Here is a 22,807-nt window from a genome sequence, read left to right on the forward strand (position 1 = left end):
TCACTAATATACTTGGCAGTGAAATGCTATAAATTTGTTTTAGATAACTTTGCACTATATTAATTCGCTGTGAGCTGAATTTCTAGCCATTTAGAATTGTATCATGTATACAGTAAGTAATCTAATACTGTAACCAGGATATTAAGCTAAGTAGAAAATTTTTGGCCAGTTCTAGAAAAGTGTTTAAAGCTACACACTGAAAGCAAGATATTTCAATAAGTTGAAATACTGTTCGTGAACATGTATTATCTCCGTGTCCATACCACATAAGTATTTTATATCAAATAATCCATGTTTTGGTTTATATTTATTGGCACATTTGAAATTAGTTGCCAACTTTAATTATCATGTAATCAAACTACAGCTGATTATAACAAATATGATGATGGTATGACAGTTGACAGTTGACGTCCGCTTTTTGAACGTGTACGTTGTATAGTTTGGGTATATTATTGATTATAATATATTTCGACTTATAACGATGATAAATAAAAATTTCGTTTAATAAATTCTAATTAAACTAATACAACAATGAAGTCTCATTTGAAAGATGACGTCAAAAAAGAAATAATACAAAAACTAAACTATAAAATCGGTGGCGATATTAACAATTTAGTAAACGCATACGAAGTGGAAAATGAGTGCGTGCTTCAGAGAAATCAACTTAAAAGCTTGGTGCGTATCTTAAAGTAATAAATAATCATAACAGTGCGATCATGTGACTGATTCTTTATTGTTTTTATCACTTCGTTCTTCCATTTTTAGCTGAATGCTGCTAGCGATGAAGTACCCAACAAACTATCCTCAGCAATCGCTAAAGCCGAATGTAATTCACAACAGATTGACCAATTGAGAGAGAAAAGAATTGAATTGATGAAAAAAGTAGATGGCTTCATTGAGAAAACCCAGCCATTGATGTCTGAGTTGAATAAAAGATTTGCAGATATTGGTAGACTTGAAGAAGTTTTGTCTTATTTTAAGTCATATGCTAGAATTGAGGAATTGAGGTAATTTCTTGTGTATACAAAATTGCTGAAAACACATCAAATACAGCTATTATTAGTATTCCATTAAGAAAACACATTTTCTAGTCAATTTGGACATCTGAGGTTACAATAATTCTCATTGAAAATTTGGTATGCTTGTTCAAATCTCTATTATTCATAAAATCCCAAAAATTCCCAATCAATCATCCAAGACAATAAGATCTATCAGAAATCAAGCTGAAACCAATACTGTGTACAGATATAAATGTCTAAATATTTAAGTGACATTAAGGTGTTTGATAACTTTTTTTTATAATCTTGCATAATTATATTTCAAAATTTGGTGGCTGTAAAAAAAAAGTATTTGATTTTTTTTACAGACAATTATAGATATGCAATATTTGTCTGAGCTAATTTTATGATAGGACTTAACTTCTCAATGAAAATGTATAAAACACTGTTTTTTTTTTAACTTGGACTGTAAATTTTTTTCTGCGATGGGATCAATGACTTTGCCTTTGGATTTTGCTTATAAAATTGAAACAATACCACCGATTAATTTAATGTGAATTATTCTAACTTCATTCATTGGTGTCATTTAATTGGAAAATAATTAAAACTATAAATATTATATATTTATTTTGTAGGCTGTAAATATAAAATAATAATTTAGGAAATCTATTTAATGAAATTCCTCCTTAGTCTTGAATTATTCTGAATGCGCAACTTATTACAGTAATCAGATGAAACAATGCAAAGATGATGAACAGTTGGTCGCCATGTTCGGCGAGATGAAGGAGATGTGCTCCAGATACAAGCAACCACACCAACAGACATACATCAAAGATTATACACACTATTGGCATAACATACTCAAGGACAACTTCACGAGGTAGGATATTTAACTACTTGCAATATTTATACACAATATAATTATTGAAATAAATTTTATATTATTAACAACATACTCCCGATGTCTCAGTTACTTTGCAGCAACTGTGATCACGGGCAGACGAGATATAAATATTATATATTGAAACTTATTCAGAGTTGTCTCAAGTTCTAAAGAAAAAAATGAAAAAAAAAAATTCAATAGCTCTATCATAATTTTTCACTGGTGGATCACAATGCAAAAAGAACACAGTTTAAGACGCCATATAATTTTTTGTTTTTTGCAAAACGAAAATATTAGTATGGTAAATATAAAATCTCTTTTTAGAAATTATGAAGATGTTCTCAAAGTGCTAAAGTGGCCCTTCACGTCACAATCTGAGATTGCACCTACCAAGGAAGTGATGAGCAAATTTACAACTGTCACCAGACATCTGTTCCTGGTACAGGAACCTAAATCAATGGTTGTATCAATATCTGGTGACTTCAGTCAAGGTGACTTATTTCTATATTTTATTGTCTGAATGTGTATAAAATGTTTGATAGAATAAATATTTGTTGGAAGTGAATTTCTTACAGTGTGTTATTAATGATGAAATTAAGTTAATGAGTAATCGTATACAGGATGTTTTAAAATTAATTTGGTCATAAAATAAAAAAATGAGACATTTTTTTTTACATTCTCATAATACTGTTAATAATACTTTTATAACTAAACTGACAAAATATTGCTGTATATCAATCAAAATAAAAATAAAGCCTGTAGACATCGAAAAATTATAAGATAAAAATAAGGTCATTTTGGTATCATCATAGTTGCCATATAAAAAAATTAATTAAACAATGCTTATAGAAACAGAACCGTCTTTGCCAATAAAATTACTACTGAAGCCTCTCAAGAAGAGGTTTATCTTCCACTTCACTGGATCCCGTCAGACAGCCAGGATCGATCGACCTGAGTGGTTCCTAACTCAAACCTTGACTTGGATCAAAGACCATCAAGATTTTGTCAAAAACCATGTACAGCCTATCGCTGAAAAACTAAACATGAAAAACGTTAACACAGTGGTTAGTGATGAATTAATACATTTTTATTTATATATTTTTTTTCTTCATGGCAATAAATTAGTCGCAATATGTAAAAATATATTACTTCACTATAATTATTGCCAATAAAACCTTTTTAAAGAATAAATTATTTTCTACAAATTCTTTATTTAAAATACATTCTATTTAATTAAGTTATAATACCTAAGTCAATAAAATTAATATTATCAAATCCAGGATGAGTTCAACGTCGGTATAATATCATTGGCGGCGGAGCGTCTGCACACTGTGTTAGGGATCTACCACACTCAAACCAAACACGTCCTGGATGTAGACGCGGCGTTCGCGCACGCTGTGGACGAGACCTTAGGATTTCACAGAGAACTTGTTAACATTACCGGCGGGGAACTGAACAGCGTACTCTCCGTGCTCACTAGGGCTGAGACCTTTGTTAGATGGCTGGCCGTAGAGAAGAAATGTAAGTTATATATTATTACGCAAGAAACAACATTACTCGACTATTTGTTTAGAAAAAAAAATTGTTTCTTAAAACTTTAATAACTTCATAGTAAATGAAGGTATATAAATATTTACTGTAGATAAACTAAGGTATCTAAAATGAAAGTAATAAATATATAAAAAAAAACATAGAACTGTTCATCTGTATAATATTAATATAGATTTAATTATACACAGATTATATTAGTGATATAAGTTAAATTGATAGCTGTGTCACTGATAGTCTTATAACATAGAAATCGTGGATATAATTACATACCATTATAAATAGCCATATCTGCCAGATGCTCTGTCCAAGATGGATGAAACCCTCGATAATAGCCAGTGGATTGAGCCGGTGGCTTCAGGCGTTGTATCAGCCGTGGGTTCAGTACTTTGGGTTCCTCGGGGTGCTGATTGGTTTATAGCCTTATTGAAGACCATAGAAGACAGATACGCCATGCTCCCACAGCCAGGACACAGGTGAAAATAAAACGCATGGCTAGTTGGTAACAGACTGAATTTTTCTTTAGTGATAGCACAGATCAGTAATTACAGTGGCTAGGTAGTTATACATACGTTCACTAGATGGCGTTACTGATCTATAATGAATCTGAACCAAACAAAGTTCTACTCTAATACAGGAAATTAAAGGAGTCGAATAATATTGTAATACTCAAGCTTGAGAGGTGAAGCGCTCAGGATCTATGGATCTACAATTATAAGCCCCCAATTCATATGACTGTTTTTATAACAGTAACAGTAGTAACTTATAGTTAAATTAAAATTTTAATAGACAATATATAGTTATATAAGCATTGGCATACGCTGGATTTGAATCTGCAACCTCCGGCATATCGCATCCCAGCAGTTTCACAAACCAAACTACAGGCACTATACCCTCTGTTGGAATTCGTGTATTCATTAAATTGATTTCAAAATCAATCAATCAATCGATCAATCGTTAGTCGAAGGACCTATACCCTTTATATTAGTGCAATTTTGCGTAAAATTACATTTCAAAGAAAATTAAGAAATTATATGAAAAATATTTTTTCTATAATAATAATAATTGTTTATTGTTTTAAGTCGTGGTTTATAAAGTTAGTGACCATAGAATTCTTTAAGAGGTGCTTGTGTTAGGACAATAAAAGATAGTATGGTATGATACTTGTACATAAGTTACTCACTCTTTATTATTTTAATGGTACATTTGCTGGTTATTTGTTTTAAAATTATAAATATATAAATTTTTATTACTGATAATAAATGTCTATAGAAAATGTATCAGGATCATTTTGAGATTTAAAAAAAAATTACTCTTTAAACTGGCCATATTTATTAGATAATTTTAAACATTTTAAGATTTTATCATATGATGAGTACTTTATTTAACGCATCAAACCGCACTGGGCAGTTTAATTTATCCTATAAATAATAATTCCACCAGGTTACAATTCCTGGAACTACAGCTGGAACTGATCGAGGAGTGGCGTATTCGTTTAACCCAGCTGTTGGGGGCGGCTATGACGTCACTCACTCCCGACACTTTTCTCACAGCCGGGCCCCATCCTCTTATAGCGATCATAAACACAGCGCATCACACGAGGAACGTACTGTTGCAGTGGGCCAATTCATTGGTATGATTTATTTGTATATGTGTGTATGTTTATTTACACGCTTTGATCTCGGAAACCAGTTGAATTTGAATGTAGTCCTAGTAAGACTTCAAATTATTTGATCAATTTCAGTTATATAGGCTTTACCATTATATATGGTTCTATTATAAAAAAAATAACATCCACCTGACCGTCTTTACTCGTTCAATTACCTATTAATGAATATTTTTTCTAATATTAATATGATTTTTCCAATAAAAATCTTATTTGTTACTTAAAAGTAAAATATTATTTTGCAGCACTACCTGCAGCTACACTACTACAAGCGTCAGTTCCAGCACTTCACACAGCAGCAGCACAAGGAGGAGAGCGACGAGAGTGTGTGCGATGACGAATACTACTATGACGAAGACGATAGGACCGAGGACACGCGCAGCAAAGACGGTGACTATAGCCTCACCTGGTCACTGGTTGGACTAATCTGTTTGTGATGTAAAAAGCAATACTCTGTATGTTTTTTTCAAAGGTTACTAGAACCCTGAGGGTAGGTAAGCTTACATTCCGCCCTTCTCCTTATGTATCTATCAATATTTCCGGGTGCCTTAGCCCTCGTCTTTCTAAAGACCTTTAGATTCCAATTTACGTAAAGGTACAATGTTGATATTTTGCGATCTTTTAGGAACGATTTGACGAAACTTTCTACTCCTTGAGCCGCTTTAAAAAAAAAGTTTTCTGCGCTGACTTCTAACGAGTTTGAGAAATGCCGGTGCACTCAAAGCTTCTCCTTCAAGAACCACAGAAATATCAGATGCAAAGAGACGAAACTTCTTAGCATTCAATGGAGTCCTTGCGGGTGCCGGGTCCATCGCTTTGCAGTGGCCTAAGTGCCTTAGACTTGCGACCCAAGTGTAGGCTTAAGAGGCCTAATGCGCGTTAAACGCTCACCTCCGCCGTCCGAGCTCCTCTCTCTACCTAACCTTTGAAAAGAGCCTACTAGGGCTGCCTTCGAAGCACGTTAATCATGCATATTTTCATCTAACAAATGTGTATTTTTTTTACTACAGAAGACCAAATGGAAGAAGCGCTATCGTTAAACGACGTCGAGGTCCGTGCGAAGAAGATGGCGCTGAACGAAATAAAGAGACGGAACTCTGTTGTTAACGAGAGCCAATATGATGTTGTGAGTGTTCTATCATATAATCTCGCATGAATTTAAACAAATTTCTATAAATTTACTGTTTGCCAGCATATAAATGGGGTATAGTTAAAGCAGGAGCTAAATTTAGGCTAAATAAAGGCTTTCAAAGAGCTATATTAACGGATTAACTGCCAATACCGTCTACAATCTAAATTCTGTTTAACAATAAGAAGATAAAAAGTATAGAATTTTGTCTAATCACCGACTAAAATAGCAAAAATCTCTCCTAACGATTAATATTTCATTTCAAAAACATTTAATGTGAAGGAAATTTCCGTAGGAGTTATATATGTCACGAATATAATCAAAGCCAGTACGTCAAGATGTTGCATTAGAATGTATCTCATAACAATCTGTCTGAATATAAAATGTATTGATACGTGCTGTGAATATTGGTTACTATAAATTTATGTTATATTAGTGATTACTTGAATTAATATTAAAATAAATGACCAGGAATAAGAGCACAGTTCGACCCGATCTTTATTTTCAATTTGTCATTTTTATACGATTTTATACTCTTGTTTCTCGTTTCGCGACATTATATTGTTTGTTTTTTTTATTGATTGTTATATATCGTTGACATAAAAATGGTTAGGAAATGATTAAGAAAAGCGACTCATTGTTATTGCGTTGCCTAAAGTGTGTATGGGACCAAATAAAATTTTAAAAGTTCTCCTTGCCCTTGTTATATAGCATAAACAAATGTTTCTTTATCGGGTAGTTATCAGGTACAATGAAGCCTCATTTTTTTACGACTGAAAATAGCCGTCTACGTAGTATAGTATTTATTTTATTCAAAAAAGTATTTTTTGGACTTGATCCACTAAAAATGTTAATATATTCGCAATGGCAACACATTTCTACCATTCAATTAAATTTGATTTTTGCTATACAATGTTTTTATTAGGCTCCAATGATGAAAGGTCTTCAAATGGACCTTTCTGTTAAATAATCTTCAATAATAAGTTTGTTCGTTTGTGGTGAGTATTTTTTCTTTATAACTAACTCCAGCCGGGTGCAAGTCCGTCGAGTTCGGAGGTCGAGGAGGGTGCGGTGTTCTGTGAGTCGCCAGCGCTGCTCGCTCACCTCAGAGACGCGGGGATCGCGGCGCTGGCTGAGCATATACTGCTGGAGTTCAAGGCCACCATTCGGGAATACAAGAAACAAAAGTACGCAGCGTTCGGGATATGATTATAATATATATTAATGGTAGAGCTACAATTTAACGTATTATTTGGTCCTTTCATATAAAAACTTGGTACTTTGTCAATTTCAGCTCCAATGATGATCGTGAGCACTTAGAGTCTAAAAAAAAAGAACTATCACATTTAACGTATCAATAACGCTGTGCTTGCTTCTAGTCTGCAACTTATTTGCACATATTATATATTGTCTATTATCTTCGCCATTTTATCTAACAGATGGCACTCCATGGTAACTATGGAGCAGGCCGCGTTGTCAGTATCCGCGCCGCTGTGTGCGCCACTGTCTGGTGCTATCTCACGTGCTGGCTGCGCCGCCGGCACACTTTCTCCGAGACTCGCGGAACACCTGATGACGCACCTCGCTGCGTGCATCGACATGTACCTATTCGAGGTTGGTATACGCGAAAAATAACTGTGAGTAATATAGACATACATTATGAGGTGGTAGAGCCTAGCTGTGGACAAGTTACTGCAGCTCGAACATGGGCTGGCTCGGCCGGGGAAGTACCAAACGCTCACGGAAGATCTACGTGATTTAGTCTTGAATGGCTTCATTTGTCTGCTGAATGTTGTGCTGATGATTTTAATTTGTAAGCTAACATCAATGTCAGACAGAGTTATAGAAGCTATTTTCGTTATCAGGAAGTAGTTCTGGAGAGCTGGTTCAATACGGGCGGGACCTTGCAGTTCACACACGACGTTAAAAGAAACCTCGTGCCCGCGTTCGCTCCAGCAAATAAAAATGCCTCCAAATTGAATCACTTCCCGAGGTAAGTCTGAGGCATTGATGGATGAGGAAAGATATTGCTATTTCTTTGTATATTAGCGCTGTCGTACGAAACTAGGGATTTGATATCTGTCTCGTTCAATGTTGATAAATAAAGTGTTCCGTAATAAACAGCCAGTCAATTCATCCGTCAGTAATATTTGAAATCTATTTTGTCTATTCCTGTCCTTGCATTTTGATAATTTAGATGTGCTTGTAGTAGTTCTTAATAAGTTAATATTGTTATATTTGAAACGTTAAAAAATAGAGCACACGTTAAAAAAAATTCTCCTCCTTAAGTGCTGATGTAAATGAAACTTCATCGTCACACCTTCTCAACTCCCCAAGCTTTTTGCAACTTAAAAAATTGCCAAAAGTTTTCAAATTTGTCAGTATAACATTATATTTGTGACGTAACAGGCTCTTGGAAGCCTGCAAGCTTCTGAACTTGGACTACGACGACGCAAGACGGCTCCGTTCACACTTATCGAAACAGCCGAACGAGATGTCCGATTATTTGACGAACCTTAACATAAATCATATCAAACCAGCCGAAGCTCTACGCATTCTGAACCAACGAACAGATCTCGCAGACACCACTTCGCCGTCGTCAGTCATGGAACTATTCTGAAGTTTTGAAGGGGGAGGCGTCTAAATGTACAGAAACGCGGGCATTTATTCTGGATATCAAGAATTTTGTTTCATGCATACATTATTTTCTTTTTGCAGCCTTCAGAAGACTACTTTATTTTTTGCCCCCCAAAATGTTACGTGCATTGAGTGCTTTGTTTGAGTTATGTTTAATATAGCATGTTTAATGAGACTGTTAAAGACGTTTCTATGTCCTCATTAAATTAATTAATTATCATTATAATATTGAGAAATTTAAATGAAATATTTTATTCGTTATATATACATATAATCTTTTCTCATTCGATGCTCGCGATTTAAAATACACGCCTCCTCCTCATATTAGTTTATATAGTATATAAGAATATTATAATGTTAATGACGAAATGTTTTTAAACCCTGTTGATTTTTCCATGTTACCTTAATTTATTTGAAGTTTTCTATTGGTGGAATTCCATTTTATATTATATTTATGTTATTTTTATTATTATTTAATAAAAACATGTCAAATGTTACGAATATGAGAAAAGTTTTATTAAAATTACATTCAACAAAAAGGCTAATCTATATATCCTACAATAAATTAAAATTAAAATTAAAGTTTTGTCCATTATAATTTTTTATCCCAAATTACTTTAAAATGTAACATTAATATATTATGACGATTAAGATTACATGTTTAGCAAAAAACCAATACAATCTGACGTTTGTAATACGCCATCTTGGTTTTTCCATGTATCTGTAGCGATGCATAAAACATATTGCGTTATAATGTTAGGTCGTGAAAATAAAAATCTTGTAAAAGAAATAAAAAAAGATACAATCATATTCAAAGCTTTTATTTATTTAACAAACAATACATTAATAAAGTTATTGTACAAAATGTAACCTAATATCTCAGACATAACACATAAATATATCAATTGACAGTTCATAACCATTTACACAGTAACATGCACAGATCGCACAGATCCACGGATGGCACAGATGTTATATATTACCACAATATTAATTAAAAATATTACATTAATTATTTTAAATAACATACAATACATTAGTGATTGGATACTTTAATTATTTTTACATCAAAAAGCTGACATTTTTTTTAATATAAATGTCTTCGATTTTAATGTGTTAAATACGAGTTCTCATAGCTTACTTAAAATCTATCAGTTTTCACTTAAATCATCGGATACTTTCCCATCGCTGACGATTAATTAAGAGTATACGATGAAACTACCAGTGTGTAGTCTATAATACAAACAAGTACTAAAGTACTTGAAAATAATATTTAAGAGAGATTTTAACAAATCAGACGTTCAATTTGTTCACAGCCATTCCGTTCATTCAACAACAAAATTCTTTGTCAACAGAAAAAATATTCACTTGTGCAATTATCCTATTTCTATACCTATGAATACAATTTTATAACAACATATTTGGGGAACAAAATCATTGTTCTAGAATGTTCTCAGACATTACAGAGTAATGTAAATTTATTAGTACATTATTAAATCACATTTTGGTGTTAAAATTAAGTAATATTTATCATGGATGTGGACGGAAAGGCTCTGGCTTAGGAATTACAATAAAAAGCAAAAATGTGACTAGGTCTTAGGTCGTGATTTATATGAAAGTATAAAAGCCAGTGAGAATTGCTATATAAATATCACCTAATAACCTACGAATGTTGCCCTGCTTAAAGATTGCCTAAATAATAACTTGTTCTAATTAAATTTTAGAATAATTTAAATAACGTATTACACATCAAATTTCGAAACGCTGCTATTAACAAAAAAAATTACGTATACTTAATAAAAAAGTCATTATTTAAGGAGTATAGAATAACAGTACAATAAAGAGCGTATAAACGCTCCTTAACAGCATAATGTAGACCGCCCTTAACAAGGCCATCCTATAAAGAAACATTACCGTTAAATAATCCTTTAACCACATTAAATTTATTCACGTGTCACTGTCACAATTCATAATTTCCTGTCGTAAAAGTCAGTATGCTTAACACAAGTTTGCATCAACTCTCAAAATACCTACCATTTCACGTTTTTCATTGATAACTGTTCGCACGGAAGCGAACGGGAAACGGGAAAACTTTAGTATGTAGTGTGACGAAGCAAACTTGTGTTAAACCTATAGTGAAAATTAATATTGGCTACTTTAAAATTATTCACTAATAGATCAGTAGGTATGTTCTTCATTATTATAAAAGGATATTCATCAACTTAGATGAAAATTTGACGTAACTATATTCACGGTGTTGAATACAGTTAAGACATTCGGTGTTCCAGTTGGATGAATGACCAGAATCCAAACTTAATCTTTAATGACACCTAAAACTAAATAGATCAATATAATATAATGAACGCTAATATTCTATTAAATATTATTATCACATAGCACTGGCTGTGGATTCAAAGAACCGCCAATATTTCACATGTTGTACTTGTTAGGTACGTACGGTATTTACCTATTGAACAGTTCATAAGCCTTATCTAACTATATGAACAATTGGCTCCATAGTCCGAGGATCGTGCAACGACGATCTACCTATTTGGTTACAATTTGACGTCATTGTTGACTGATTGATTCGTATTCTCGTCTTGCTTCCTCGGATCCTGGGAGCAGGTGTCCCACCACTGTCCCTCGCCAGACGCCCACGCCACGAACACTAAATTTGTCACTATGAACACCGCCAGAGTGATCCAAAACACCAATCTCCATTGAGTTAACGTACTCTATAACGAGAAACACAGAAGATCAGATGATGACTTGATAGTTTCTTGGAAGATTTAACTTTTATCCCATAATCTATTTCAAAGTTGGACAGCCTCTATACATTTTTCTTAATACAGTTTTTTTGTTAACAGTTTAAATTTAAGAAACCCCACAGTTAACTTAATACCGACAGTTTCATTGTATTTAACTGGAAATACCTAGTTTTTTTCGTCGAGTTATAGCAATAAAATATCTTAAAACAATCAGCGCAAACTGCATGACAAACGCCTGACAGTCGGAATATATGACCATCATAAAGTCAAATTATAACGTAAATAATGAAGATGAGGAAATGCGTGGTAATTTTTTATTATGTAATATTAATTAGTTCTGGTGGAACGACTGTTTTATAATAAATAATAAATTGCATAATGTATATATGGTATGAATATGAAAATCTCCTGTCAATACTTACATCAGGTGTCAATAATCCGACCAAGTAGGGGGCTATGATGCCTGTAATCGCTCCAATGCCGTTCACGATCGCCATAATGGTACCAGCGTAGTTGTTGCTCAAGTCCAACGCATTCACTTTCATGCCCGGATAGAAAGCTCCCATCAGGCCCATGGACGCGGTAAACAGTATCACAACAGTCTCAGTGTTACAGCCTGAGTAGGAAGCTAGGATCATACAAATACCCGGTCCGACAGACGCTGAAACAATCATACACATATACAACATGACAACCAGACACAAGACTCACGTGGACCATATTATAGTTATCATATATATATATATAAAGAAACACCAATCTATTTTAGCTGCTGTTAACCTCTTAGAAAAGTTATAGTGTCTTTATACAATGTAACATTGACGAAATATATATGACAACGTAAGATGAAAGCCGTCGTTAAAGAAGTGAACTGAAAACGTGAACGCCTTGATTACCAACAATCAGGATGGGAGACCTCTCAATCTTTAACGGCTCTAACAATATAAGACGTGAAATCACTTTCGCAAATGCCATGTGACCTTGCGGCGTCTATTAGCTTAATCTGCCGGAACAAATGACGATAGGACAAGCATTGCGACACACTTTCTCAAAGTGTTAACGATTTGTATTCAGTGTCCTGACGGATCTTAATGCAAGTGCTATGCAAAACATAAATTGCTCAATATTTATGTATGCATGAGATCGAATGACTTAATGGTAGCTTTAGCGATCTTACTCCGAGCACAATGAAACCGGTAATTGTTCTAGGTGTTCTTAGTTAACATAGACTTAATATTGAAATTGAGAGGTTTATATTATATGTACATAGATATTATTTCATATAAATGTGAAATACATTACTAAAGTCGATTGCAAAGATATCTTACGGGACGAAAATTTTATCCTAAATATATAAGATGTTTTGGAAAGACCAAAATCTGGTAATAAAACAAATATAAAAACATCATCAATAGAAGTTAAATCTACGAGGTGTATAAAGTCTTTATTTCATTATTTCGTAATAGATCCTTGATATATGAATAATTGCCTCTGTGTTTTGTTCATAACAAGTCATAAGCAGCGGTTGTGGAGCAGATTTATTGTATTCTTAAAGCAAGCGTTTAATACAACCATGCAATATAATATCACAACCTCTAGAATAACTTAAATTATTCGATCACTTTTGATATTATTCAGCTCCTATTCAAACATAATACCTTAGAGAGTCGTAATAACTAGTTAGTCTACTCGAGAGTTCCACCGCGTCTCGTGTACCCCAAAAGTCCAATTTAGAACCAATATTATTTTAATGTTTCTAAATTTAAAGTCAAAACTAATGCATATAATTGCTGTTTAGTAAAAGTAACTTCTCTTTGACTAAATCGATAGTAACATATTTTATTGTATTCAGTCTTATTTACATTTTTTTAAATATCGTTTCTACAACAAATGACTCGTGTTATTTAATATAAGCCACATCCATTGATTGCTCACCTTTAACGACATGGGTATTGTAAATCTTTTACACATTGACTAAAAAAATAATAACGTTATACGCGTATAATATTATTTTTAAAAGCCGCATATTCCCGACGTTTCGGTTACTTTCCAGCAACCGCGATCACGGTGATCTCAAAATATCAATGACAAAAGCAATGATAATATTTTACGTGAATAAACTGCGTAAAATGACCAATAAATTTTAATTCATAGAATGGGGAATTCATAGTAATCGTATATGGTAACCACTCACCAATGGTAGTGAAGGTCTTTCTAGCGTTTGTGACTGTCATCCATTGCCTCTTGACTATTTTGTCGCATATCCAACCGAAAGCGATGGAGCTCAGCCACATGACGGCGTATGGCAGCGCAGCTAGGGTGCCAGTGCGATGGATGTCGAACTTCAATACACCCGTCATGTACTTGGGTAGGTCAGTGACCATTGTGAAGTAGCCGTAGTCATGTCCGATCTGAATGGTAATTTGGTTAAGTATAAGATAGAATCAGAGTTCATAAAGGATGGTCGGCCACGTTTAGTAGAACTGTCAAAAGAATACTTAGCCTATATAGTATTTAGTTGTACCTCTATTGAAGATCAAAAAAATGTAATGGTGGGTTCTTTCAATTCAAAACTTACAATATTATTTATGTGTTTCAAGTAAATATCTATAATTTATAAGATGTAACAAACCTGTGCGCAAACTAAAGCCCATAGTGGAACTGACATGAAAATAGCTTTCCATGGAATGGACGAGGGCTGAGTGTTGTGGTGTCTTCCGAGCGCTTCTTCTAAATATTTCTTTTCCTTATCAGATATGTAAGGATGGGATTCTGGATCATTATAGCAAAGAAGAGCCTGAAACAAAACACAACATGAAACTTGATATGTTTAAACAAATTGCTAATTTTTTATCAATAGGAAATGTTCCTTCTAACTTACCCATAAAATAAACCATAGGATCCCAATGCTCCCAAACAAGTAGAAAACTGATTGCCACTCGCCAGTCTCCTTGATGACAAGTCCAGAGAAGTAAGTTCCAGCAATATTTCCTATTTGAGCCCCCCCGAATACTAGGGACCCCATCCGTCCTCTCTCGGACACGGGAGACCATCGAGCCAACATGGCATTTAATGCAGGGAATGTCGTTCCCTAAAAAAAATATTTATATCATATATGGTTACTTTCTACGTTATGTTTTAACTTATGTACTATCTTCTGTTTAATCGATATTTTTTTGGTATGAATTGTTATATATATACCTCTCCGAGTCCTTCAAGAACTCTTAAAATAATAAGCCCCGTGGCGCCTCCCAGGTTCACAGCCCAGGGCGTTAAGAGAGTAAACACGGCTGTGCTGAGTACTCCGAAGCCAAGGGAATATTTGCCTCCGAATCGTTCTGCCAGCATACCTCCAGGTAAATGAGTAACAATGTAACCATAGTAGAACGCGCTTAATATGATTCCTTGGGTCTCCTCATTCCAGTTATACCCAGTGATCTCCTGCAAAGATGGCAGTCTTTCAGGCATAAACAAAAATTGACAAAACGATATAATATCCCGACCGCGAAGTTATAAATCCGTCGTAATTGTAAATCTGCACGCATTAAATATTGAAAGTCGAAGCCACAACTCGACCTTGACCTACAAAACTGCTGAAAATAATCTTTCGCGGATAAGAAACGCAGTACAACAATCTCTATGTTCAATTTATTTTCATCCGCGAATATAATTAAACCGGATCTTCCACGGCTGGTCTTACATCAAGTACTTAACGACAATTTGATTAGGTTTCCACATTTCTCATTACCGACACTAAGATGAGAAACTAAATTCAATTTATAATAATGCCAATGAAATAACCATTGGATATAACCGTTACATTACGAAATGGCTTGAAAATGTTCATTATCATTCGTAACACTAGTAATCATTTTAACAAATCAAGCTGTGACAAGGTTGGACAGTTACTTAATGACAAATGAGTAATAATAATTAAATTTGCAAAATGAAGAACAGATCTCTTGGAATATAAGTAATGATTCAGAAGTCACAATAGATGTGCAGCTGTCGTGTTATATGACTTACCGTTGCATCTTCAACAACTTCGTCCAAACCCCCAGGGCAGGAGCCGTCTTCGTAGGCTGGTGAGGGGGAATGTCGCCTCACCATCTGTGTGATAGCAATGTTCAGGCAGACACGCATGGTGTACGCGTTCGCCACGGCCAGGAAACCCATGATAGCCATCACCCATCGCTGAGGTATCACGAATACTAGAAAAGGAATACACCATATAAACACTACAGGCTTCATAAGTCTTTAAATTAATTACCCATATTCTAATTATTAATCAAATAATACCTATAAGTAGTTAAAATATTTAAAGTGTCAATATTTATTGAATTGATTTTATGTTAAACAAAAATCAACCGACAAGTATTTGAATATGTATTCTGCGAGCTCAAACCGGATGTTAGTGCTGGTGTAACAAAAGGTTTTTATTTGTTTTTAGAAAATTTAGTTTTAACAAGCAATTAGTACTAGCATACTTTCATCTGTGCAAGTGGCTTACGACTTACGAGAGAGTTTATTGTCTATACATACTAATATATGGTTAGTTAGCCAATATCATTAAGAGCGAGCGAAGCAGTATTAATTGAAGAAGGTCTTTCACAGAAATCATTTAGAACTTCTAAATTATAATTCACTTGTGAGAACATAACAATATTAAGTACTTGTCATTTTAAAGCAATAAAGCTCAACAATAAAGTGGAAAGTTAGATTGAATGAATTAAAAGCCGGATTTATTGTTAATAGTACTGACATAAACTACTAATTTAGTTCCTACTATTATCCTGAAAGAGGCATTTTTCCTCATACAGCTGTTGTCACGTATTTTTATATAGACGATTTAGTATGTAGCACCACACATTATTATTCACATATTAAACTGTGAATCGCATACTTATCACGAAGGAGTCCCCTACATCGAAATTAAACAATTGCAGAAACTTCCTTAAATTTATATTGTTATTGTCTTATTTGTTGTAAACTGTTTACTAAACTCTACACACACTTTGACCAACAAGACACTTGCAGTTTCGACGTATCTTAGTTTTAAATCTACAAAACACGGTTCTGTATGAAGTTATGTGAATGGACATGGTTTTAAGGAGCAAGGCGTAATCGTTAACTTGATTAAAAAAAATTTGAACGTAATGTATTAACGTTATTGAAGTATAACATCGATTTTAGTTCGCATTGTATCCATAAATTTATTTAATTTATGTATGTTCATCTACAAGTTTTAATTATTATTACAATTGAAAAGTATTTTATAGCAGTGTTGCCCTTCTGAGTTATAACAAAGCTATTTTGATTATCTTCTAAGAGTTATTATATTTTAAAGGCTATTTGGGTAATTGAAAATACAAATGTTACAAACAAGTTATAATCTAAGCGGTCTCTCTCGTAGAATTGTTTTTAAAAATATAAAATGAATTGTATGTTGCATCCGTTTCCTATTTTACTTAATTTAAAAAAATATATAAAAACGTTTTAAATATTTATATTCAAGATCAAATACGTTATAAATTTATAAGGTTTTATGATGAATCATAAAGAAGGTTTTACTTAAAATGTAACACAGAATACATAATGTAACTGTGGCCTTAAACTTGCCGACTGTTGCCGGTTGTGGCCGTGCCAATTATTCAATTGTCGAATGAATTCATTTTTTTTTTTGTTACAATATTCAAACACATCCAAAGTTTTCACTTAAATGCTTTAATCATATCTTTCTTACAGAAAAACGATACCGCAAAAATTTCAGTGAAGGGATTATTACTATACAATGTGCATAATCATTATAATATGCACCGATTAGAACGTTCTCAATTCTGATTTTTATATAACTAATACGGAAAGGAATCTTTTAGAAGGAATGTATCGTATATAAAATCTGTTATAAAGTTTTATTATTACGTAATTTTACCAGCAATTTTATTCGTTGTTTTTTAAGTAGTGTGTAAGTTGCATCATAAAATGGACGTTGGTAATGACTTTAGGCGTAAATGTGATATTTTATTGAAAAATTGCTTTAAGTATAACAGAATTAAGGTCTAATATGCAATAACAGTATATGATAAATACATGCAAAAGTAAGAAAATATTTTATTTAAAAATGTATAAAGAAAAAGTGTGGTCTACAAATGTCATATATAATTTAAGATAAAGTGTCGTTTTACTAAAACCCTACTAACTAACTATAAAGGGGTTTTGTAGTAAGTACATATGTATTATAAATCCGAAGGAAGTCATTAGTTTGAATTGTATTACAAATTTAAATCGTATTTTTTTCATTTCTATGAAAATTTTGGATTTAAAAATACGCTTATTTTATCTCTATGGACAAATACACCTTCAAAAATATGTTTTTATAACCATTTTTATACAATAACATTAAGTTCTAGATATTTCATATAAATAACAATTTAATAGAAATAAATCATTGAAATTGTGTTGAATAATCGCATCGCTTTTAGTATCTGGCAATATTCTGTCAAGTGTTCCGTATCAATTCATAAATAGTAATAATAATGATAATTTGTAACGATAAGGCTCAAAAGGACTCGTATCCAGAGCCGTAAAAACATTTACAAAAAAATTACCGTCCAATGGTGTTTCAAGATGTCAGTTTAATGAAATGTTAGATAAATATTTCTTAACTTTGAACATCTCTATTACTTAATAAATTATATCATATCACCAGGAACAATTCATTCATTTTTTATTTTTATCGGACTTCAGCGCATTTATTTGGTGAATCAAATAAACATAATTAGATACTTAATTCCTTTATGAAAATGGATGACATTACAAACAATATTTATCTAGTACAAATTTAAGGATATTTATTAATTCAATAATAAAGATTGCCATAGGATTTAAATGTTCTCTTTTCAACCCGCTTTTATTAGCTTCGCTTGTATGTTTGTTTGCATGCAATGTCTTTGAGCTCGATTTTGCACTACTTCTAGCGATCCCAATTTCTTACAACTGCAATAATTTGAATGAATTATCCCAGTATCCTGATTAGATTTGACAAGATTCATCAATTTCTATCCGTATCCTTTTTTATATAGTAATTGATGTTTAATAATTTGTATGCGACTTTAATTATAATTACACATATACTGGTAAAGTCCTTCAGAAATTGTCTTTGAAAAAGACAATAAGGAACTACATTTACGTTAACCCACAAATTTTAAATTGTTACATGGTAACATTAAATTCTTGATATCATTATTGATGGTACAATATAGGAATTAAATACGTAACTAATGGTAATAAAAGTAGTAACATTACTATTGAAATTCCATTATATCTAAACACGATACACAAAATATTTTTCTTTTTACTTAAGAAAATTAAGAAACACAGTTTTGAATATAAATTGGTCCCACAAATAATAGTAAGTTGTGTTCTAAATCTTGGTAATAGTAAATATTTAGTTCGATGTCACCAAAGTTGTATTTTTTATATATATTTCCGCTCGATCGCCGCCGCAGCATACAAAGAGACCGCGCCCGTTAGCCGGACAAATGAATTGCAGCACGTCAGGATCGACGGTGAATAAAAACTAGATGTATGGTGAAACTGGACGTTCCTGATCGTACCTGAATTGGTATGGAATTGTGAAACTCGTTAGAACTGAGATTTTTTTTATGATGATTTCCAACGAACAGCATCACATTCCTTGCGAATAGACGGGCAGACAGACTGGCGGGATCTTTTGACAGTATTATTTGTTACTTGTATAAATATTATTAAACATTTATTAATAATTTAAGATATATGATATATTTTGTAATTTAAATAGATGCTCACAATTTACACTTATATTTCAAAATAAAATTGAATATAAATTTAAGGATTATTTAAATTTCATAAAAGCGAACAATATTCCCAAAAAAATTGAAATTAATTATTAATTTTCATTGATTTTCGATAAGAGACAGAAATTACTTCATTAAGGAAATAAATAGTTTATATATAATAGAATCTTTTCCGGAGTTGAAGTATTGATGTATTCAAAGAATTTATAACACCTGGTTATTACGATATAACGATTCATAACGCGTTGTGAAATAGTGTTTAAGAGCTTCGAAGAACGTAATTTTTAAATTATCTTCGTTAACTTTAATATTCCATAAATGTTTATATTCTTTCTTAAAAATGTAATTGTTATTTATTTAAAGTATGTTAAATATAATAATATAATTATAAGCTAACCTGAATTGTATATTTAATCTGTCAAGCTGTCAGTCGCTGCGGCCCGAGCGTAATTTGGAGGGAACGCAAACCTGTCAGTGAATGTACAAAAAAAATAAACCGAACTTAAAATGTCTGGGACATGTCTTAAGTCTTTGTATCTGTGCAGTGTGCAGTGTTTAATCATGTCGTACAAGCATCTAAGTTGCAGGGATCGAGGCAGGTCCCTTTCACCTTAATGCATAAATCACGAACAGCAAAGACAATTTCTCGTAGTCGAAAGTTAGTTTAATCCTGTATCACAATATAATTCTATATTCACAGCTAGATTGTAGAGTGTTAAATAAATTATGTATTCCGTTTAACATATAGATTGGATATTATGGAAACATACTCTAATACTCTAAACCCGGTAATCAACGTTGTGATTTTAAATGATAAAATAGAATCTAAATAAAACTGTTTGCACATGACTTACCAGACTTTGAGAACTATCGGCAGGAGGTTCATAGCAACATACACGATATGCAAATAATATTTGCCAAAAAATAACGGTAAGGTAAGTAAGTAGACCTATTATTCATTTCTTTTGTTTCCGGCGTATTGTTACTGTATTTATAGATATATGAAAAGACAAAAGCATTGTCGCATTTGTTTAATATTTTACATTTATTTTATATCAGACGCGTGTTCGTATTTGAACTGGAAAAGACAACACATTTTCAATTCACCTTTACTATATTAGAATAGTATTGTCTTGTAAATTTATCGTGTTGCTATTTGGAATTTGAACAATTACTTATTCATTATTAATAATATTCTTGAATACATCCAAATTCTGTTTTTCCCATCTCTACAAATAGGAAGGTAAATCTTTTAATCTGTTTCATCTCCATGGATATTTATTTAATATATTTAAAATAAATTTATAAAAAAAAATGTTCTGATGATCATTTATAACAAAAATAAAAACAAAAAAAAAGGTTATTTATAACAAAAAATATATTATAAAAATAGTATGTAATTCCACGTGCACACGGCTTCGTCCCTGTTTTAATTTTATTACCTACGTTAAAGGTTCGTGTAAAATGGTAATCAATTGGTCTGGAATGAGGCTAGATCCTAAGATTGGAAGTAACTGAAACCGACAACTTTCGTAACTTGGCCTTCCTCTGTTTTTATATGAATTATCCATAGACTAGTTTCTATTCGCGACCTCGCGATAAGATGCCTCCAACTTTTAAGAAAACGGAAATCGATTTTTTTATACGTAGTTCTCTAAATGTAGTTCATTTCTTTAGTCGACTGCATTACAAAAGAGGTTTAAATTTGGCGGTTATTGTTTTTTTTTTCTTTTTCAATGCATTATTTTGCATTCAATTAGTTCTATTTTTAAATTCTGATAGTTCTTTTGACAAATGATCTTATGAATAAGCCATATCTAAAACGAAATCTCACCCACATGAAAACTCAAATTTATTCGGAATAATATTTATTTTTATTATTCTTGTTTAAGTTCTGGATGATATTAAACAAAAAAATATTAATAACGTTGTAAGTTGATCACAAAAAAGATTTAAGTATAATTAGTTTGTATGTTACTTGTAGCGATGCGAAACCAATTAAACAAACTTTACAATTGTAACAAAGAGGTGAATTCGAGAGAACTAAACCACTCAAATTATATTTTTATGTCTTAGATTTTATTTCACGAAATTATTAATTGGTGAGAAATTTCACGTACATATCCTTCTTATTTTTATATTTCAATCGAGCTTTATACAATGCGGTAAAACCTTTCAAACATAAAAAATGTATACTAACAAAACCAAATAGTAGAAGTAAATTATACTTTATTAAAAAAACGTTTGATAAAGAATTAAATATTAAGCATATTATCAGTATATTTAAATGTAACAAATAATTCACTAATAAAAATAAAGACACTATTTGATTGAATGAACGTAATAAAATTATTTTTTAATTTTATTAAAAAACAACATGCAATCATGTAACAGCCTAGGTGATATATTATCGAATGGTGCGTGCATAAATAAATTGCATAACAGTGCCATGATTTGCACAGAATAGGTAATATTAAAACATGAAAAAAAATATAATTTCACACAAATTTATACAGCCGATTGTTAAAGCAGGGTGACAGATTTCCTATGCTATATTCGGAAACTTAAAAATAAAAAAAAAAACAAAATGTCATTTTAATTATACTAGCGATACAATGAGACGTAATTGAAACTCACATTTGGATAGAAGTAACTTCCAACCGGTCAACATTTTTGAACACAATCACTATTACGCCGCGAGCTTTTTTAACGCGCGTTTTGGACCGTCGCGCGCGCAGTGCGAACCGTCAATACAGCGGCCGCGCCATAACCAGCCCTCTTTATACCTTCACCGCTGACATACCAGGATAATATTGAAAATAAATTTACAAGTAACCCACATGTTACGTCACTGACACACTTCCGGGCCCATAACCCGTTCTTTTTATGACCAAATCGGTCAAAGTCATATCAATAATGCTTAACAGTTTTACTATCGTACGATCATATGTATTTGTAATACAGATAATATAAGTGTGCAATAAAAAATAATCGTTCAATTTCATACTAAATAATTATCTGTGATTATAATTACATTTTGAGTTATAAATACTTTTTAAACATGGGACTGTTTTGTGACTTTTTCATTACTTGACAAAATATATATATAGAATATTAAAAGTTATATTAATTTTAAATTTGTTCTATAAAAAATAGATAATAATCAGAAAATGTAGTAACAGTATTACCCACAGTTATCCCACAGTATTGTTCGATCGTTTAAATGCTTATGAAATCATATCAAAGTAAACCTATTGTTATATTAGACTTATTGAAAAACACATTTGATGAACGCAGTGTAAACACTATACGTTGTGTAAATATAAGCATCACATCGGTTTGA

The 22,807-nt window shown here is 32.3% G+C and overlaps 2 protein-coding genes across 3 annotated transcripts; one reads left to right on the forward strand and one right to left on the reverse strand.

Annotated features, from left to right (window-relative positions):
* Positions 1-415: 415 nt before the first annotated feature.
* LOC116771600 (RAD50-interacting protein 1) lies at positions 416-9,671 on the forward strand. Of its 2 annotated transcripts, none has more exons than XM_032663503.2 (14): positions 416-675; positions 766-1,007; positions 1,723-1,878; positions 2,206-2,372; positions 2,731-2,945; positions 3,162-3,402; positions 3,728-3,905; positions 4,873-5,062; positions 5,341-5,485; positions 6,106-6,221; positions 7,254-7,411; positions 7,664-7,838; positions 8,090-8,217; positions 8,634-9,671. In XM_032663503.2, the coding sequence occupies exons 1-14, from the start codon at positions 532-534 to the stop codon at positions 8,842-8,844; spliced, it is 2,466 nt and encodes an 821-aa protein (XP_032519394.2). In that variant the 5' UTR covers positions 416-531; the 3' UTR covers positions 8,845-9,671. The 2 variants fall into 2 exon arrangements, with proteins under 2 accessions (XP_032519394.2, XP_032519395.2); XM_032663504.2 differs by having other exon boundaries at positions 2,737-2,945.
* On the reverse strand, positions 9,667-22,254 carry LOC116771625 (putative inorganic phosphate cotransporter). Its single transcript, XM_032663517.2, has 8 exons — positions 22,102-22,254; positions 15,656-15,840; positions 14,831-15,070; positions 14,511-14,720; positions 14,262-14,426; positions 13,824-14,040; positions 12,052-12,290; positions 9,667-11,596 (listed from the first exon to the last, which is right to left on the reverse strand). The coding sequence occupies exons 1-8, from the start codon at positions 22,133-22,135 to the stop codon at positions 11,417-11,419; spliced, it is 1,470 nt and encodes a 489-aa protein (XP_032519408.1). The 5' UTR covers positions 22,136-22,254; the 3' UTR covers positions 9,667-11,416.
* Positions 22,255-22,807: the final 553 nt, after the last annotated feature.

The sequence above is a fragment of the Danaus plexippus genome, chromosome 8, assembly GCF_018135715.1.
Source record: "Danaus plexippus chromosome 8, MEX_DaPlex, whole genome shotgun sequence".
NCBI lineage: Eukaryota > Metazoa > Arthropoda > Insecta > Lepidoptera > Nymphalidae > Danaus > Danaus plexippus.